Consider the following 17,103-nt stretch of genomic DNA (forward strand, 5'->3'; position numbering starts at 1 on the left):
TGTCCACAGAGAGTTAACAGTTTTAACATGTCATCCATCGCCTTTGACCCGGAGTCCCAAACAAAAACAGTACGTTCATTATTTCAAAAATAAAAAGTTTGTTGTAAGCAGAGAAAAGACCTTTTCTGGCTGTCGTACTTCGACGTTTACGTATTGACGTAACTTCCGGGCTTTCTATGTAATGATGGCGACCTCCATCTACTGTGGCCCGTGACAGTTCGACCGTTCAGACCAACAAGCAGGGCGAGATTTTCACTTTACATTTCACCCTTGAGTAAATTTCATTACATTTTTCTGGTGGTAAGTAACTGCGATTAATCAATCTTGTTACGTTTTTTTATGTGCATCATGGTGAATTCGCATTCGGATTTACGTACTTTCATGCTTTCCTCCAGCATTACTCTCGCAAGACATTATGATCCCAGACTACCTATCTGGTGAATGAGATGACCGTTACATAGATATTAATTTCTATAAATTTCGTCAGTATATCAATGTCCAGCACTGGACACTGGTGGCCTATCATCCGTCCACATACATCTTGCCAAGTGAGCGGTCAGTTTAATAGTTTTAATGCGATCATAGTTTGTCAACCTGATTGAACCTCTCTTTGTTATGCTTTTGTTTCAGAACATGAATCTGCATAAACTTTCCTTACGATTGCGTCCAACAGTAAGTGTTCTTCCTTGCGCTATATGGTTCAGTGCATGGAAGCTTGTTATCAGTAAATTTCCTTTAAGTATAACATTTTACAATACATGTCACACATTAAAATGAATGATTTCATCACCAGTTAACACAGAATTTCAGGCACCTCCACATCAGTAGCAGTGGCCAGCAGCTTGAGGCAGTTGCTGTGGAGACAGCATCAGCAGAGCCAAATTTACTCTCTGTCTGCAGAACTTCAGAGCAAGATCCAGTATGTCCTGCTAACCTGAAAGCTTACACATATTGTCCAGTGCAGATATTAATCAATACCCTTCAACCAATACCACATTAAGATGTAGACCTTTCTTTGACATGATAGAGCTTAATTGGATTGTGCTCTAATTAAATTTTAGTGGTGCATGCTTAGGCAAGCTTGTTGAGAAGTGTGATATTACTTTTCTCAGCAATCATATAATTTTTGCATTCAGATATGTAATCCCATACAATTACTGTTTTAATTTGCTTTATGATTCACCTATTATTCAATATTTTCTGGTGAACTGCCCCTTTAAACTGCATGAAAAATAAGATGTGGTATGCAAATCTCTTTTAAATTGTCGTGTTTCTTTCTCCTCACCAACTCTCTTTCCCTCCTCAGGCGTGCCACTCAGAACAACACACTGGGCAGTTGTACACCCTCCCCCCAGGTCATATCCACACACTCTTCCCTCATGGACTGCCTCCTCGTTTCCAGTTGCAGGTACAATAGTTACTAACAATATGTGTGTAATGAGAAATATGATATACATTTAAAGACCCTATAAAATCAGAATTGAATTTTGATGCTTTTATTCCATGTTTGTTAGAGTTGATATCCTCATATGCTAGTGCACTGCTAAGTTGACTAAATGTACTTTTAGAAGATAGGCCTATATGCATGTAAAATTATCTGTCTTTCTCTTCTGGGAAAAAACTTTGAGGTTGACCGATATATCGGTTTTACAGATTTTGGGGAAAAAATGTATGCTGATCGTTGACGATAGGCTTATGTTTGTTATTTACTTTTCCATTATCCTCTGTTGCAAAAATCATTCATCTGGCCTATATATAGGCTAGAAAAAGCTTAATTTGATGAATCGTAACATTCACAAGGTAATTTGAAAATATGTCTTGTTTATCATTGTAAAACAACTCCCTTTTATTAAACACGTTATATTTTTACATGTTTTGCACATGTTATATTAATCATATACATATTGAATAAATGGCTTACCGGTTGAGATGGGTATGCTAGATATAACGGCATAACTTGAAAACTCCCCCCCCATCACGTCGTGGTATGCAAGAATAGAGCTCGGATCTGTGCCTGGAATTGCGCATCATTGCATGTACGGTATTGCCGGCCGAATTCGAGCATTGGGGGCAAGTATCTGTGCAATTGCGTGGTCAGCTCAAGGTGCTTTTTTATGTCACATTTGACACTGTTTGCAAGGTTGAGCTCATTTGCTGAAAAAACATCATGCAACAATGTAAAAACAAGTCTCTAGTGTGCGAGTAAATGTGATTGAAAATTACTGTGTGTGAATATGGAAAATTATTTGGTGGCTCTGAATGTCTGACTCCTGTCATCAAAGCTTATGAACTTATACCATCAGAATCAAAACTCCTTATGCATCTAACCTTAAATACAAATTACATTTTAAACTGCAGAATAAAAAAATAAACAGACAAACTAAAATCGTGGACAACTGACGTGCAAGTCTGCTAAAACAGTGAAGTGAAAATTTTACTTGCTATCACTAAGCTACGTCACCTAGCACTGGGCTGGGCTCGTGAAAAATAAACCTGTGTGACGCACGATGCATGAGTAGATGCAGTTATTTTTAACCGCAATGGATAGAGTTATTTCATTGCATATTTTTCTGACCTTTATGACACAGCCATTTTGGTTTTTCTACACTAGAGGGCACACAAAATTATTTTTGCCAGTGAGAAATAAATGAACTGGGTGTGAATGTTATTTTAGACTGTGATGAAATTAAAAGAATGGTAAATCTCACAATTGTATTTGCATACCCCCATTGTCACCTCACTTACCCCACAATTGACAAGTGATCAATGATGACCTACTCTTGATGAATTACAATATTTATTAGCCCATATGACAGTCTACTTTATAGTGATTCTATTGTAATACACTGTGAATCATTGTAATAATGCATCTTTTGTAAATTTTGCGTGTGCTTTTGTTTCAGGTGAAAACATTTAATGAAGGCTGTGTGATGGTGAGACAGCCGTCACTGGAGCTTATCTCTTACCTTAAAAAAGCTGATTATAGCAAACCTGCCCAGCGTTTCGTACTTTGTATCCTCATACAAGCACAAACACCATATTCCCTGATCCATTGAGCTGTTTTCCTTTGCCCACATGTCTTTTGCATTGCATTCAGACATTAGGGTATGTATATCAGTTTTCCCTTGACAATGTGCATAAGATGGATTGACTGGCTCTGGAAAGACCATGTCTTTGTGTCATGCTCTGCATTACTGCTACACCCAGGGCTGGCTGATCCTACACATACCTGATGGTAAGCTACGCAGAACCTCATTCAAACAAAACGTAACAAAAATGTAAAGATTTGAGTCTGGTGAAAATTCTCTCTCTCTTCTTTCCTCTCTGTAGCTCATCTCTGGGTAAAGAACTGTAAAGAGTTGCTACCCTCTTCTTTCCACCCCTCACGCTTTGACCAGCCAATCCAGGCATCCCAGTGGCTGAAGAATTTCAAAGTCACCAATGAGCGCTTTTTATCCAAGGTACAGCTAGATATGTTTATTGTAAGGCTGCCCACAGAAGCAAAAGTTATGCATGCGGAAAAAAAAAATATGATTGTTTAACTAGCCCCCTAACAACCATCCCAGTGGTCACAAACCTTATGGGATCAAGTTACATTTCTAATTTCTAACTGATGATAAAATATAATATATCTATTATTTATTGATTATTTTGGTCAAATATTTTGTTAATTATTTTTGTATCTGATTGGTCAACTTCACGGTGGCATTTTTTAAATTCCAATTGACAGATAAAGACCACACAGAATTATGTGTGGACAAAGAGAGAAAGGACTGAGGAGGGACGGCCTTTAGGGGAACTTATTGATCAGGTGAGTTTTATTCTTCTTCATTTTGAAATTTGCTGACCTTCTTTATAGTTTTTTGTGACTTTATTCTGTCCTTTTATTCTTAAATCTGCATTGGTTGTTTCTGTTTTGTTGGACTTTTTTAATAGTTTGTTTTTCATTTCCTTCAAACAGGGTGTAAATCGTGTTAAAAGCAGTAGCGATGTGTTGGGCGCACTGCTGCGAGAGCTGAAGCTGCAGGCAGGGGGTAACGCAGAGGGCGAGGGGGCCTTCAAACTGGCTGTGGCTGTTGATGGAGTGAATGCTCTGTGGGGCAAAACATCTCTTAAGAAGGAGGACAGGACTGTGGTATGTTGCTGTACATTTGCAGAAGTAGAATATCTATGTAGATATATTTAAATAAAAATTATTTCAGTTGTTACATTATTATCACATTATTTGAATGGTTTCAAGTTATTAGACACCTGGCTTTCTGTTACTTTTTATGTAGTGTGACCCAGAGGAACTGACTCTGATCCATAATCTGAGGAAATTGTTGAAAAACGATTGGGTAAAAATAAACCTCTCACATGTTATCGTACTTCAGTTTGCATTCAGATTGAGTTGTTGATTCTGTATTCACACTAGATTGCTCTTTCTCTCTGTCTTTCTGATAGAGTGGAGGTGCCATTCTCACATCTTTGTCTCAGACAGGGTCTCTTTTCAAGCCACGATCTGCTTACCTTCCTGTAGAGCTGTTAGGAGAGGTCAGCAGACACAGAAAATAATCACATTTGATAATTTCCCAAGTTGGAGGCCCCTAACGTGTTCCTCTCGTTAAAAAGCACAAAAAAAGTTGTTAAAAGGGCTTAAATCTCTTAGTCTTTCTGTTTTTGTCTATGCCTTCATTTCTTTTTCAGGAGGGGTTTGATCATATGGAACCTTTTGTGCCAGTTTCTGTCTCTAACTACAGTGAGAAAGAGTTTGAGAGCTGTTACCTGTACTATTTAGACCGCAACTGGCTTCAGCATCCACAGAGTAAGTTTGTGTACTGAAACCTGAGAGGTGACAACCGCTATTACTGTGAAGACAATATAGCTGCTACTATACAATATGTATGTTCCAGTAACAATTGCTTTAAAGTGGTCATGACATGAGCAATTAAAATTTTCTTGATCTTTTGACATAATAATTCATTGTACTATAAAAACATGCTGATAGTTTCAGAATTCAAAACTTCTTCCTCACTGCAAAAAGAGAATTTGATGAAACCAAGCTACAAAAATGACTCGTTATCTACTTCCTCCACATTGTAATGCCACACCATGGTAGACATTTGCATGTGATCGCCTCCACAACAACAAAGTAGTATTGCCAAATTTTCACGGCAAGGTGTATAATACTAAAATAAGTGGGATACCTGCTCTAAAAGCATATTTTTTTCAATTGTGTGTTCAATTTATATAAACACACAATTTACATATCACTTCTAGAATTTCAGTATGTTTACTGTCTGTTAAGCCTGCTATACACTATAGGATTTTTACAGTCCTTTAAGATTGTTACTTGTCAGACTGTATGATATGAACACATTGAGATCGCCATGGCACTCTTCGCGACATTATGTCAGATTGTACGATACACATCGTTGGTCCCAAACATCTTGATCAGTGATCGTTAATATAATATAAGTATATAGATTGTTAATAATGATTAGAAGAGAAGCAGTGAGATTTGCTCAGATGAGTGTTTTTTCTGAATGTCAGAGCATCAGCATTTCTGTTGTTCCAATACCCTTCCATCACCTGTCAAATAGGCCTTTAATAAGACCTCCTGATCACAAATACAGAAAATGACAGATGCTGAGAATGAACGCCAGTGTGAGAGATAGCCTACAGTAATAATTACCAACTACATGCAGATATTCATTGTGGAAATAAAAAGACTTGTGGCCCAAAAAATGACAAACTTCTCTGTTCACTTTGAGGAAAACTAAAAAGATGGGTTACGTCTTCTCTTTTAGATTAATAAACTATTGGTCAAGCTAAATTAATATAAGCTGATAATAATCACGCTTGCAAATTCCCTTTGGATGATGCACAAACATGACATAGATTTCTATAATTGTATCCAACTCTATTTGCTGATTTGGAATAAAACGTCCCATAAATACTTTAATACTTTTTTTTTATATATTTATATAAAATTGGAGTGGTGTGAATCTTAACTAAATAAGTTTACATAGCTATTTTAATGTAAATTTATTAAAAGTAAAATAGTACTTAAATTTAAATTTTTAAGAAAATGCATGATAACTGTAAAGAAAAAACGTGTTAAGAAAATGCAATTATTTATTTTCATTTTGTAAGCTCTGTATTTATTTAATTCAGGGGAATATTGCTTTTATGTTACTGTTGTGTTACACTTTTCTTCAAGTATTTTCTGATTATTTTTAAAAATAAATGTTTTATATAAAATTTAAATAAGAAAAAACATTGAAAGAGATTTAGTAGAGTGATAACTGGGCACAAATGTTGCTATGGAGGTGCAAACGTGGAGCAGGTTTCTTTCCAAGTGAATTGGGGTGCGAGAGAGAAGCTGAATATCTCATCTGGCCGTCGTAATAGTAGTCACACTATACGGCTGCGATGCTAAATCTCTGACACTGCCAGAACATCGTACGAGGTTAAAAATAATTGAAAAGGCTATTAATCAGCCGTCGGCGAGCACGTAACACTAAACGTTGCAAGATTGCCGAATTTGTCTCAAACAGCAGAATTGTGGCCAAAATCGTACAGTGTGCCCCGGGCTTTACTTAAATATCATACATGTTATCTGAGGCAGCTGCAGGATTTCACCCAAAAATGTAAATTATTATTGCCATGGCAATACTAGTGAGAGCGAGCGACTATGGTGAAGTCTCATGGTGCGTTCACATACAATGCAAAGAAATTTTTTGCCTTGCATTGCTCGCCCAAGTTTGACCGCTGGATTATAAATTTGTGTTTAAACTCACGTTCACGCGAGTAACGCAAACCTGTGAGTATTCCCCCTTCTCTTCTGGAAAAGGACAGGAGGAGGGGCTTCTACGACTTGGTTCATAGTAAAATACAACCAATAGCTGGAATCAAGTAGACCCGCATATTTTCAGAACTTACCAGGTAGTGCAACTTCCTCGCTCACTTTCCTCCAAGTGATGTCTTTTTTCGTCTGGTTTCTGTACATGTATGACGTTGTGTCATACAATTCCGGGTGCCCACACACCGCTACAACAATTTTTTCATACATTTTTCCAGATTTCTTCTGCTACTACTTCAGTACGTCAGTGACATCCGGACAATATCAATGCTGATGGGCTTTCGAGACAACGTGTCATGCAGATTTCTTGCTCAAGTTGAAAAATTTCAACTGGCTCGAATACGCGAATGAAGTGATTTCGTGTGTTTGAGTCGCGCCTTTCATTACATTCGCGCCTATTCACATCTTTGCATTGACTTTGTACGTGCAAAACGCTCGCTTCGTGTTGTGTGTGAACACACCATTAAAAGAGAAACAGCATCAAAACTGAATGTTTTAACAGAGAGAATGATCAGAAATATGTGACTGTTTATTATGCAATTTTATTTTATAATTCTTTAAGAATTCTTAACCTCAAGGAACATATAAAAAATATAAAAAAGGCAAGTCATGACCCATTTAAGGCTACATAGGAAACAGCCTTTCCTTAAATGTAAAAATGCAGCAATGACAAGTATTTATTTACATTTTAACATAACAATTTTGTTTGGTAAGTTCACTGTTTAGTAGTAGTTTCATTAGGCATCTTAACAGCTAACAGCTGGTATGTTCCTTGATACCATTTTATTATTCCATTTGTTTTACCCACAGGTCGAACAGAAGAGGGAAAGAAAGAACTCATCTTTCTCAGCAACAAAAATCCATCCATCCTTGAAAGATTGTGTGCCTTCTTGTAGTGCACTTGTAGTTTGGTCTCTCAAACCTGTAAATCCTTTGAATTCTTCAATACATATACGCATGCAGCAATTTCATAATAAAGAACTTGTTTAAAAAAAAAAAAAAAAGAATTTAAATAGTACTCATTTAAATTTTGCTCTGAACATGTTGCTGCTGGAAGTCACGTGGTGGCGATGGTGGTCATATGATGCCACCCGTCTAAAAAAACCCGGAAAGCGTGATTGACTGTTACAGCCGAGCCAGCCCAAGGCATTAGCGAACTAAGTGGCTGCTTGTGGCCACCAGGGGCCCCCCAAGAGCACATGAAATGACATCATCTCTCTCTTTTTTATTGTGATATATTGTGTATAAATTGTATACTATGGTTATTATACAAAATACAATATTATGTTAACGGGCTGCAGGATGCAAGCACAGTCGGGCATATATAACATTCTGTTCCATCAACTATGTACTCTTTTGATGTAGGACATACACTTCTGTGTACTCACCGAGAGGCCCCCCAAATCAAATTCTGCTTAGGGCCCTATAAAGGCTTGGGCCGGCCCTGCTGTTACAGCACAGATACAGCATGCCAAAGACACGATTCTGGTGTCCTGAGCTGGAAGAATAAAATTCCCACTTGAATGAAATTGAGGAGAATAAATTCTTTATAGCAAGTCTGTCCACTGTCGGCCATCTTTGAAATGCTCTCATGCCAGTGCAGCTTTTGGTGTCCATGTTTGTGTCCCGTCTATATAGCTGACAATAACAATGGCTGTCAAGCACTGAACTTCGGTCTTAATTCGGTTGCATACTGTGACTTGATTGGCAGGGTTAGGTTGCCAGTTCTTGCTCGATCCTCAGTAGTAAAACTGGCGGAGTGAAGGCCAGTTCCAGAATAACATACAGTAGTGTGTATATATATATATATATATGTATATATACATACATACAGTGGGTACGGAAAGTATTCAGACCCCCTTACATTTTTCACTCTTTGTTATATTGCAGCCATTTGCTAAAATCATTTAAGTTCATTTTTTTTCCTCATTATTGTACACACAGCACCCCATATTGACAGAAAAACACAGCATTGTTGACATTTTTGCACATTTATTAAAAAAGAAAAACTGAAATATCACATGGTCCTAAGTATTCAGACCCTTTGTTCAGTATTTAGTAGAAGCACCCTTTTGATCTAATACAGCCATGAGTCTTTTTGGGAAAGATGCAACAAGTTTTTCACTGGATTTGGGTATCCTCTGCCATTCCTCCTTGCAGATCCTCTCCAGTTCTGTCAGGTTGGATGGTAAACGTTGGTGGACAGCCATTTTCAGGTCTCTCCAGAGATGCTCAATTGGGTTTAAGTCAGGGCTCTGGCTGGGCCATTCAAGAACAGTCACGGAGTTGTTGTGAAGCCACTCCGTCGTTATTTTAGCGGTGTGCTTAGGGTCATTGTCTTGTTGGAAGGTGAACCTTTGGCCCAGTCTGAGGTCCAGAGCACTCTGGAGAAGGTTTTTGTCCAGGATAGCCCTGTACTTGGCCGCATTCTTCTTTCCCTCGATTGCAACCAGTCGTCCTGTCCCTGCAGCTGAAAAACACCCCCACAGCATGATGCTGCCACCACCATGCTTCACTGTTGAGACTGTATTGGAGGTGATGAGCAGTGCCTGGTTTTCTCCACACATACCGCTTAGAATTAAGGCCAAAAAGTTCTATCTTGGTCTCATCAGACCAGAGAATCTTATTTATCACCATCTTGGAGTCCTCCATGCAGGCTTTCATGTGTCTTGCACTGAGGAGAGGCTTCCGTCAGGCCACTCTGCCATAAAGCCCCGACTGGTGGATGGCTGCAGTGATGGTTGACTTACTACAACTTTCTCCCATCTCCCGACTGCATCTCTGGAGCTCAGCCACAGTGATCTTTGGGTTCTTCTTTATCTCTCTCACCAAGGCTCTTCTCCCCCGATAGCTCAGTTTGGCCAGACGGCCAGCTCTAGGAAGGGTTCTGGTCGTCCCAAACGTCTTCCATTTAAGGATTATGGAGGCCACTGTGCTCTTATGAACCTTAAGGGCAGCAGACATTTTTTTTGTAACCTTGGCCAGATCTGTGCCTTGCCACAATTCTGTCTCTGAGCTCTTCAGGCAGTTCCTTTGACCTCATGATTCTCATTTGCTCTGACATGCACTGTGAGCTGTAAGGTCTTATATAGACAGGTGTGTGGCTTTCCTAATCAAGTCCAATCAGTATAATCAAACACAGCTGGACTCAATTGAAGGTGTAGAACCATCTCAAGGATGATCAGAAGAAATGGGCAGCACCTGAGTTAAATATACGAGTGTCACAGCAAAGGGTCTGAATACTTAGGACCATGTGATATTTCAGTTTTTCTTTTTTAATAAATGTGCAAAAATGTCAACAATTCTGTGTTTTTCTGTCAATATGAGGTGCTGTGTGTACAATAATGAGGAAAAAAATGAACTTAAATGATTTTAGCAAATGGCTGCAATATAACAAAGAGTGAAAAATGTAAGGGGGTCTGAATACTTTCTGTACCCACTGTGTATATATATATATATACACACAAATTTTTTTTGTTTGTTTAGTTTATTGCAATAAAGAAAAAGATAATGCTGCATATCTATACAATAAGATATAACAAAAGGGAAATAATAGAAAGATACAAAATATACAAATAGATCAACAAAGGGAGCATCAGTCAATAAAATAATCTTCATATACTTTTATGAAATCTGTTATTCTTGTTATTATTTATAAGTTTAAGAGATTTTACCATAAGAGATATGTCAGCAAGAAATGCTTCAAATCTAGGCACAGTATTGAGAAACTTGCTTTTTTGGATAAAATATTTGCAATGCAAAATAAAGAAATTAACAATAAGTTCATCTGCGTGGTTTCCATCAGAAAAATAAAGCAATACATCTTTCAATAAAAAACATAAATCACATTTTAGAAAAGGTGATAGATATCTACTTAAACTCTCCCAAAAATTATGTAAAATAAGTGAAGCAAGGTTTCTTCTTCTATCTTACTGAACACACATAAATTAGAAATATCAGCAAACATAGAAACCTGGGAGTTTGTTGGGTAGATATTATGCAATATTTTAACATGTATTTATTTTATTTTATTGGAGATGCAGTATTTTTCAGGAAGTAACCATGTTCTTTTCCAGTGAATATTATCAAAAAGATCATACCCATAAAATTTACATCTAGAGGATGTATGAGTTCTATTATGTTATATATGCTTTATGTGTTTATGACATTTTTTGTCAATAAGGTTAACACCTTCCAGTAAAAGTTTGGGCATAATTGTTTTTCTCTCATTAAAGCAAATGTATGTTTTAAATAAATGAATGTAACTTGGTGACAATGCTTTTATGGCAGAGGATAATCAAACAAAATCATAAATTCTTCATATTCAAGTATACAGCCATCATTTTTTAAATAAATCCAAAACAAAAACAATACCTCTATCAAACCATTTGTCCAAGAACAGGGATTTGTTTCGGATTACAATATTCAAGTTATTCCATAGAATTACTTTGTGGGGAGAAAAGTTGTGCACGTAACATAATTTCCAAGCAAGCAGAGCATGTTGGTGAAATTTAGAGAAAGATGCAGGTAATTTAGATGGAGTAAAATTGCATTTTAAAAGAAAGTCTAAACCTCCAAATTTACTGAAAATGGAGATATGGATAAAATATCACACTAAGTTGTAGTTGCTTAAGCATTTTTTTAACCAGTTAATTCTGAAGGAGCTAACAAGTTCACTGAAATCTAAGATTTCAAGCCCATCTTGAGAATGGTTATTAGATAAGACGGCTTTTCTAATTTTGTGGGATTTATTTTTCCAAATAAAATTCAATAATATTTTGATAATGTCTGCACAAATTTTGTTGACAAATAAAGATAATGATGGATAGACACAACGAGATAAGCCTTCGACTTTAGAGAGATGAACTCTGCCATAAATTGATAGGTCACGCTGTAACCAATAGTTTAAAATGGTTTTGGTTTGAACTATTTTGGGAGACAAATTAAGTTGTTGGTGCATTAATCTATCTTTGGTGAGAAAGATCCCCAATTACTTGACACAATCTTTCACAGATAATTGTTGTATAAATGATTACAGATTATCATAGACAAAATAGTTCACATTTTCATAAATGTAAATATAATCCTGAGGCTTCTGAGAAGAACTTAATAATATTAATACATAGGGGAATTTGACTTTTATAGTTTAATATAGGCTAGTTGAGATAATTTAATTTCTTTACCAAATATAGGGATACCTCTAATGATGGGATTTTGTAAAATATTAATTGACAGTAATTCCACGGCTAAAAGAAACAAGGAAATGTGGCGAACTTGAAGCACACCTTGATTGAAGCGTTTAGTAGTTGACAAGCTAACCAAAACTGACCTATTAATGTCTTTATTAAGCATTTCCACCATGTTAATAAAAGGCCATCCAAAACCAAAATAAAACAAGATTTTATCAAGAACTGGTGCTTTAACGATTAGAATGCTTAATAAAAATCTAAGAACAACATAATAGCATCTGAAACAATATATTCAGAATAGTCAGTTTAGTCAAGAACTAATCTTATATTGTAACTAATGTGTCTATTTTTCATTGATCCGTTTTGTGTTTCGCCAATTATATAATCAAGACCCGATTTTAAGTGAATTGCAAGTATTCAAGCAAGTAATTTATAATCTATATTTAATAGTGTTATTGGTCTCCAATTTTTCCAATTAATTGTGGGTATTTATCAGGTTTAGGAATCAAAGAGATAAGTTCCTGTTTCATTGTAGACGTCATTTCTCCTTTTTTATACAATCTCAAAACAGCTTAATTAAAGGATCCTTTAAAATATCCCAAAAATGTCATTAAAATTTAACTGACAAGCCATCAGTACCTGGGGATTTTCCTTTCTTCATAGATTTTAATGCATCCTCGCATAATGGAGATATCAGAATCACTTATTAACCTAAAGTCATCATTAAGTATTCATTTTTTTTATAAAATGAGTATACAAAATTAGAGATAATTTGTTGATCTATATATAGATCCCCCATTAATGTTTAAGACAGAAAGAGAAGGGGTTTTTTTACAATTTCTTTTCTCCAGAGCAAAAAATGTATGGCTATTTCTTTCACCTTTTTCGATCCATTTTGCTCTAGAACGAATGAAAGCACCTTTAACAATCTCTGTATACATGCTTTCAATTTGCAATTGATAAACATTCAATTCTCTTTTTGTTTTAACAAGCTTAAATTATGGATGAGTTATAATTCTTTAGTATTTTTTTCTTTTTTAATTTGTTTACTTCTACTAATTGCAAAGTTTCTAACTTTAAATTGAAAGAATTCCCAATTAGAATTAATATCCTTTTGTTATCACTGAACATAGTTTTAGTTATCTGAGTTACACTATCATTAAAAAGGGCATCTTCCAAGAGGCAATTATAAAATTTCCAGTAACCCCTTCTACTATTGACTTTTCTGTGTTGTTGAAGATCCAAAGAAATTAACTTGTGATCAGTAAATGGGGCAAATTGATGATTTACAGAATTAACGTCAAAATAGTGTGAGAAACAAGAAATAAATCAATTCTGGGTTTAAGGGAACCATATTTGTTAGACCACGTGAAATCTCTACAGCCACTGATAAGAAGCACCACGCATCTACAACTGATAGATTTATCACATAACCATATAATAATATTATCATGTAAATTAGAGGTAGTTCTTGTGGGAAATCTATCTTGAGCGTCATCAGGAGTTTCGTTTTAAGTCTCCAGCTATAATCAAATAAGCATCAGTGAAACTATTTTGTATGTTAATAAGTGTAGCACCTAATTGTTTAAACATGGAATTATTCATTGAGCGTAAATTATGTCTGTAAACATTACAGATAATGAATACCACATTTTCAGTCTTACAAAAATTATCCATCTACCTTCTTCCGATGAAAAGGAGTCTAACACGTTTGCTCTAAATTTATGCATCTGAATTAAAGTACCAGCAGAGCGAATAGAAAAATTTAATTTCCCCATTGAGTTTTCCAAAATGTAATGTCTGATTCACATCTTGAACAAAACTAAAATCTGCATTACTCAAAAATAAAGCCATAAAAAAATGATCTCTTAAACCCCTAATGTTGAGAGAGACTAAACTAAAAGAGGAAAACTTAAAAGAATACATAAGAAACAACACTAAATGCAGTGCAACAAAAACCAGCTAAACGGCAGGTGAAAATAGAAAAGAAAATCTGACTTTGGCTTAAAGAAGTTGACTTCTTTACATCCAACAGGGTAAAATTACATTTCAAACAACTTTACAGCTCAAATAATACATGAGTTTTATCATAAGAATTAATATAATTGCTTATATAAATTTATAAGATTCACATTTCTGCTTTTAAACCCTCCAAAATTTGGCCCCATTGACTTCGCCTCACTGTAACCTCACATTTATTTTTATTATTATTTTATTTTTTTTAAAGAAAACGAGGAATGAGTCCAAATGTATTTTTGTGGCAATCAACATTATTCCACTTATGCTGTCGATTGAGCTTAACTTGTATTGAACCCGGAATATTAATTTAAACTTGCCTACAAAATGAACAGACTTGAGCACAGTACAATGTTTTATTTGATCTTGGTAACAAATATTTGTTCCTTCTCATGTCCTTATTCTCATTCAAATTTCTTGAGGAGTATGGCAAATACAATATAATCTTTCATTCTGGGGGCTGACATCAGGAAACGAGCCCACTGTAGGCCAAATGACAAATGACAGTTTTCAGGCTTTGGGTTTTACTCCTGAGACACAACGCAACTGGATTGCCATGGATCTGGGTACTGCACTCCATTCCTCATCCTTTGCCAAGGCCTGCCTGATGATACTGGATGACCAAGGACTTCTGCTCCCATATTGGGCCAAAGTGATTAGTAGTCAGGATATGTGAATAGATGATGTTCATGAAGAAACAAATGGTGGCAATCTTAGATTCTCCATCTATCCTTCCTGTTGTAGGTTTTGAGTGACGTACAAGCTGCACACTATGTCCATGGGATTGATGTCCTCTGGTACTTTGACTATATTGTGCCGCCTGACATCCAGCAGATTGTGGTGTGCGTCTCGGCAGCTGGGGCAGAGAAGAGGACTATGCACGTGACATTATACAGGTACTTGCTAAAGTTATAAGCACTTTTTACATATATTTGGAAAATCTATTACTGATAACTATTATAATGCTGATTTTTAAGGTTTCAATTTAGCAAGATGGCAAGAAGCCATAGTCTCCCCATAGTTTGCATATTAATTGCAAATGGCATCAAGTCTCTTAAACTCTCATCCACCACAATATAAATCTGCCAGTTAACTGTGGATATCCACTTTGTTACAGCAATCATAAAGCCGTATTTATGATTTGTGTCAGGGCTTCAGCACCAATTTGAACTCCACATGCATACACCCCCCTAAAGTGACAGATACTCTGGGAGTGGTGATTACCGCTTTTGGAAAAGGTCACGAGGCATCAGTGTATTACTCCCTGCTAATTCAGAGTCTGGAGGACTGAGCTTCAGCTTCTCTCAAGAGATTATTGGAGAAAGATATAAACTTGGTACTGGAGGAGGGAGTGTTGGCTAGGATTCTAAAAAACGTCAAGTCTAGATCTAGAGATGCAAGGGTGCGACTTATACAATTTAAGATTCTATTGGATCCCCTCTAGATAGTCTGAAAGACACAACCACCTGCTGGCTATGCCAATCATAAGATGGAGACACAACCCATACTTTTTGACGGTGTGTCAAAATTTTGGTTGATGGATTTATGTGTGACGTACTGGGCACTCAAATGGCATTTTGCAACAGACTCTGTATTTTAGGCGATGGGGTGGTCATTAATATAGGGGATCAATATATAAAAAATTGGGTCCGAGCCATTTTTATGATTGACAGACAGATTGTTCTTAGGGGATGGAAGTCAGCTTGAGTGCCCTCATTTCAAGAGTAGTGCACAGAGATGGGGAGGGTGGCAGCATTTGAGGAAATGTCATGTAGAAGGCAAGGCAATTTAGATTCATTTAATAAAAAACGGGGCAGCTACTTAGCCTTCTTGGAGGGCTCCGTGGAGGGGCGGTGAGAGAGAAGTATATATATATATATATATTTTTTTTTTTGTTGTGTATATTCAAGTGTGACCACTGGGATATTTGTTCAGTGTGGGGGATTGGAAGGGGCAAAGGGAATAATGGAGTTTAAATGTTGATTCTGTAAATATATGTTTTTCTTTTCTTTGTCAATTGTGTGAATCAATTAAACTGTTAATCAGAAAAAATAACTATGGGCAGACACATTACAAAGGTTTATGCTGATTTATGCAGTATTAACAGTAAATTTATTGATCGTGATTTAAAAAAAGGAACACGTTAAACATTTTTAATTAGACGCATACGTTAACACGTTAATTCTGACCGCTCTAATATAATATTTTTTTTTTGTTGATTAATAATTTTACATTTATATGGTGCTTTTCAAGGCACTCAAAGCCCTTTAAAGTGTATAGGGGGAATCCCCTCTACCACCACCAATGTGCAGCATTCACCTGGATGATGCAACGGCAGACATAGTGCGCCAGAACACCCACCACACCACACACTAGCTATTGGAGTAGAATGATGTAGCCAATTCAGGGATGGGGGATTATTAGTAGGCCATGATATATAAGGGTCAATGTGGAGAATTTGGCCTTGACACCGTGGTTATATACCACTACTTTTTACGAGAAGTGCACTGGGATTTTTATTGACCACAGAGAGTCAGGACCTCGATTTAACGTCTTATCCAAAAGACAGTGCTCTTTTACAGTATAATATCCCCTTCACTATACTGGGGTATTAGGACCACACAGCACCCCCTGCTGGCCTCCCTAATGCCACTCCCATTACCATTAATGACAATTACAGTAATTCTATTTTTCTGTCTTCCACTTTTCTTGCCTTAGCACCTGAATAACTCTGTGGCAGTATGGACAGACTGGAAATTGACCCTTGATCCAGGCTGTGAGCCACATTTGGTCAAGAACTTTGTGGACAGTCCCATCATTGCAGACCACATTCTACAGCATGGCCCATTTCAAGTAACTGACTGCTTTCAACTAGTGTAGTGACTGGGCTATTCATTCACCAGAGAGTCTTTGCATTGCTGTTAGGTCTTACATTCTATCAAAGAAACTGTTTTGTACCTTTGATACCAAGTTCCTATGGGCGTGTCCATTAGTCAGAGCACAATCCTGGAAATGTCTGCCTATGTTAGACCAGAACCTCAGCAGTGTTAATCA

The 17,103-nt window shown here is 36.6% G+C and overlaps 1 protein-coding gene across 2 annotated transcripts; it reads left to right on the plus strand.

The window, feature by feature from the left end:
- Positions 1–171: 171 nt before the first annotated feature.
- Positions 172–7,862, plus strand: dap3 (death associated protein 3). 2 transcript variants are annotated; one of them, XM_052144166.1, is made up of 14 exons: positions 184–300; positions 396–548; positions 631–672; positions 794–919; positions 1,307–1,408; positions 2,904–3,012; positions 3,143–3,235; positions 3,331–3,461; positions 3,731–3,811; positions 3,962–4,135; positions 4,278–4,337; positions 4,444–4,533; positions 4,687–4,804; positions 7,655–7,862. In XM_052144166.1, the coding sequence occupies exons 2-14, from the start codon at positions 495–497 to the stop codon at positions 7,738–7,740; spliced, it is 1,266 nt and encodes a 421-aa protein (XP_052000126.1). In that variant the 5' UTR covers positions 184–300; positions 396–494; the 3' UTR covers positions 7,741–7,862. The 2 variants fall into 2 exon arrangements, with proteins under 2 accessions (XP_052000127.1, XP_052000126.1); XM_052144167.1 differs by lacking the exon at positions 396–548 and having other exon boundaries at positions 172–300.
- The last annotated feature ends 9,241 nt before the right edge of the window (positions 7,863–17,103 follow it).

The sequence above is a fragment of the Xyrauchen texanus genome, chromosome 15 (assembly GCF_025860055.1).
Source record: "Xyrauchen texanus isolate HMW12.3.18 chromosome 15, RBS_HiC_50CHRs, whole genome shotgun sequence".
Lineage (NCBI taxonomy): Eukaryota > Metazoa > Chordata > Actinopteri > Cypriniformes > Catostomidae > Xyrauchen > Xyrauchen texanus.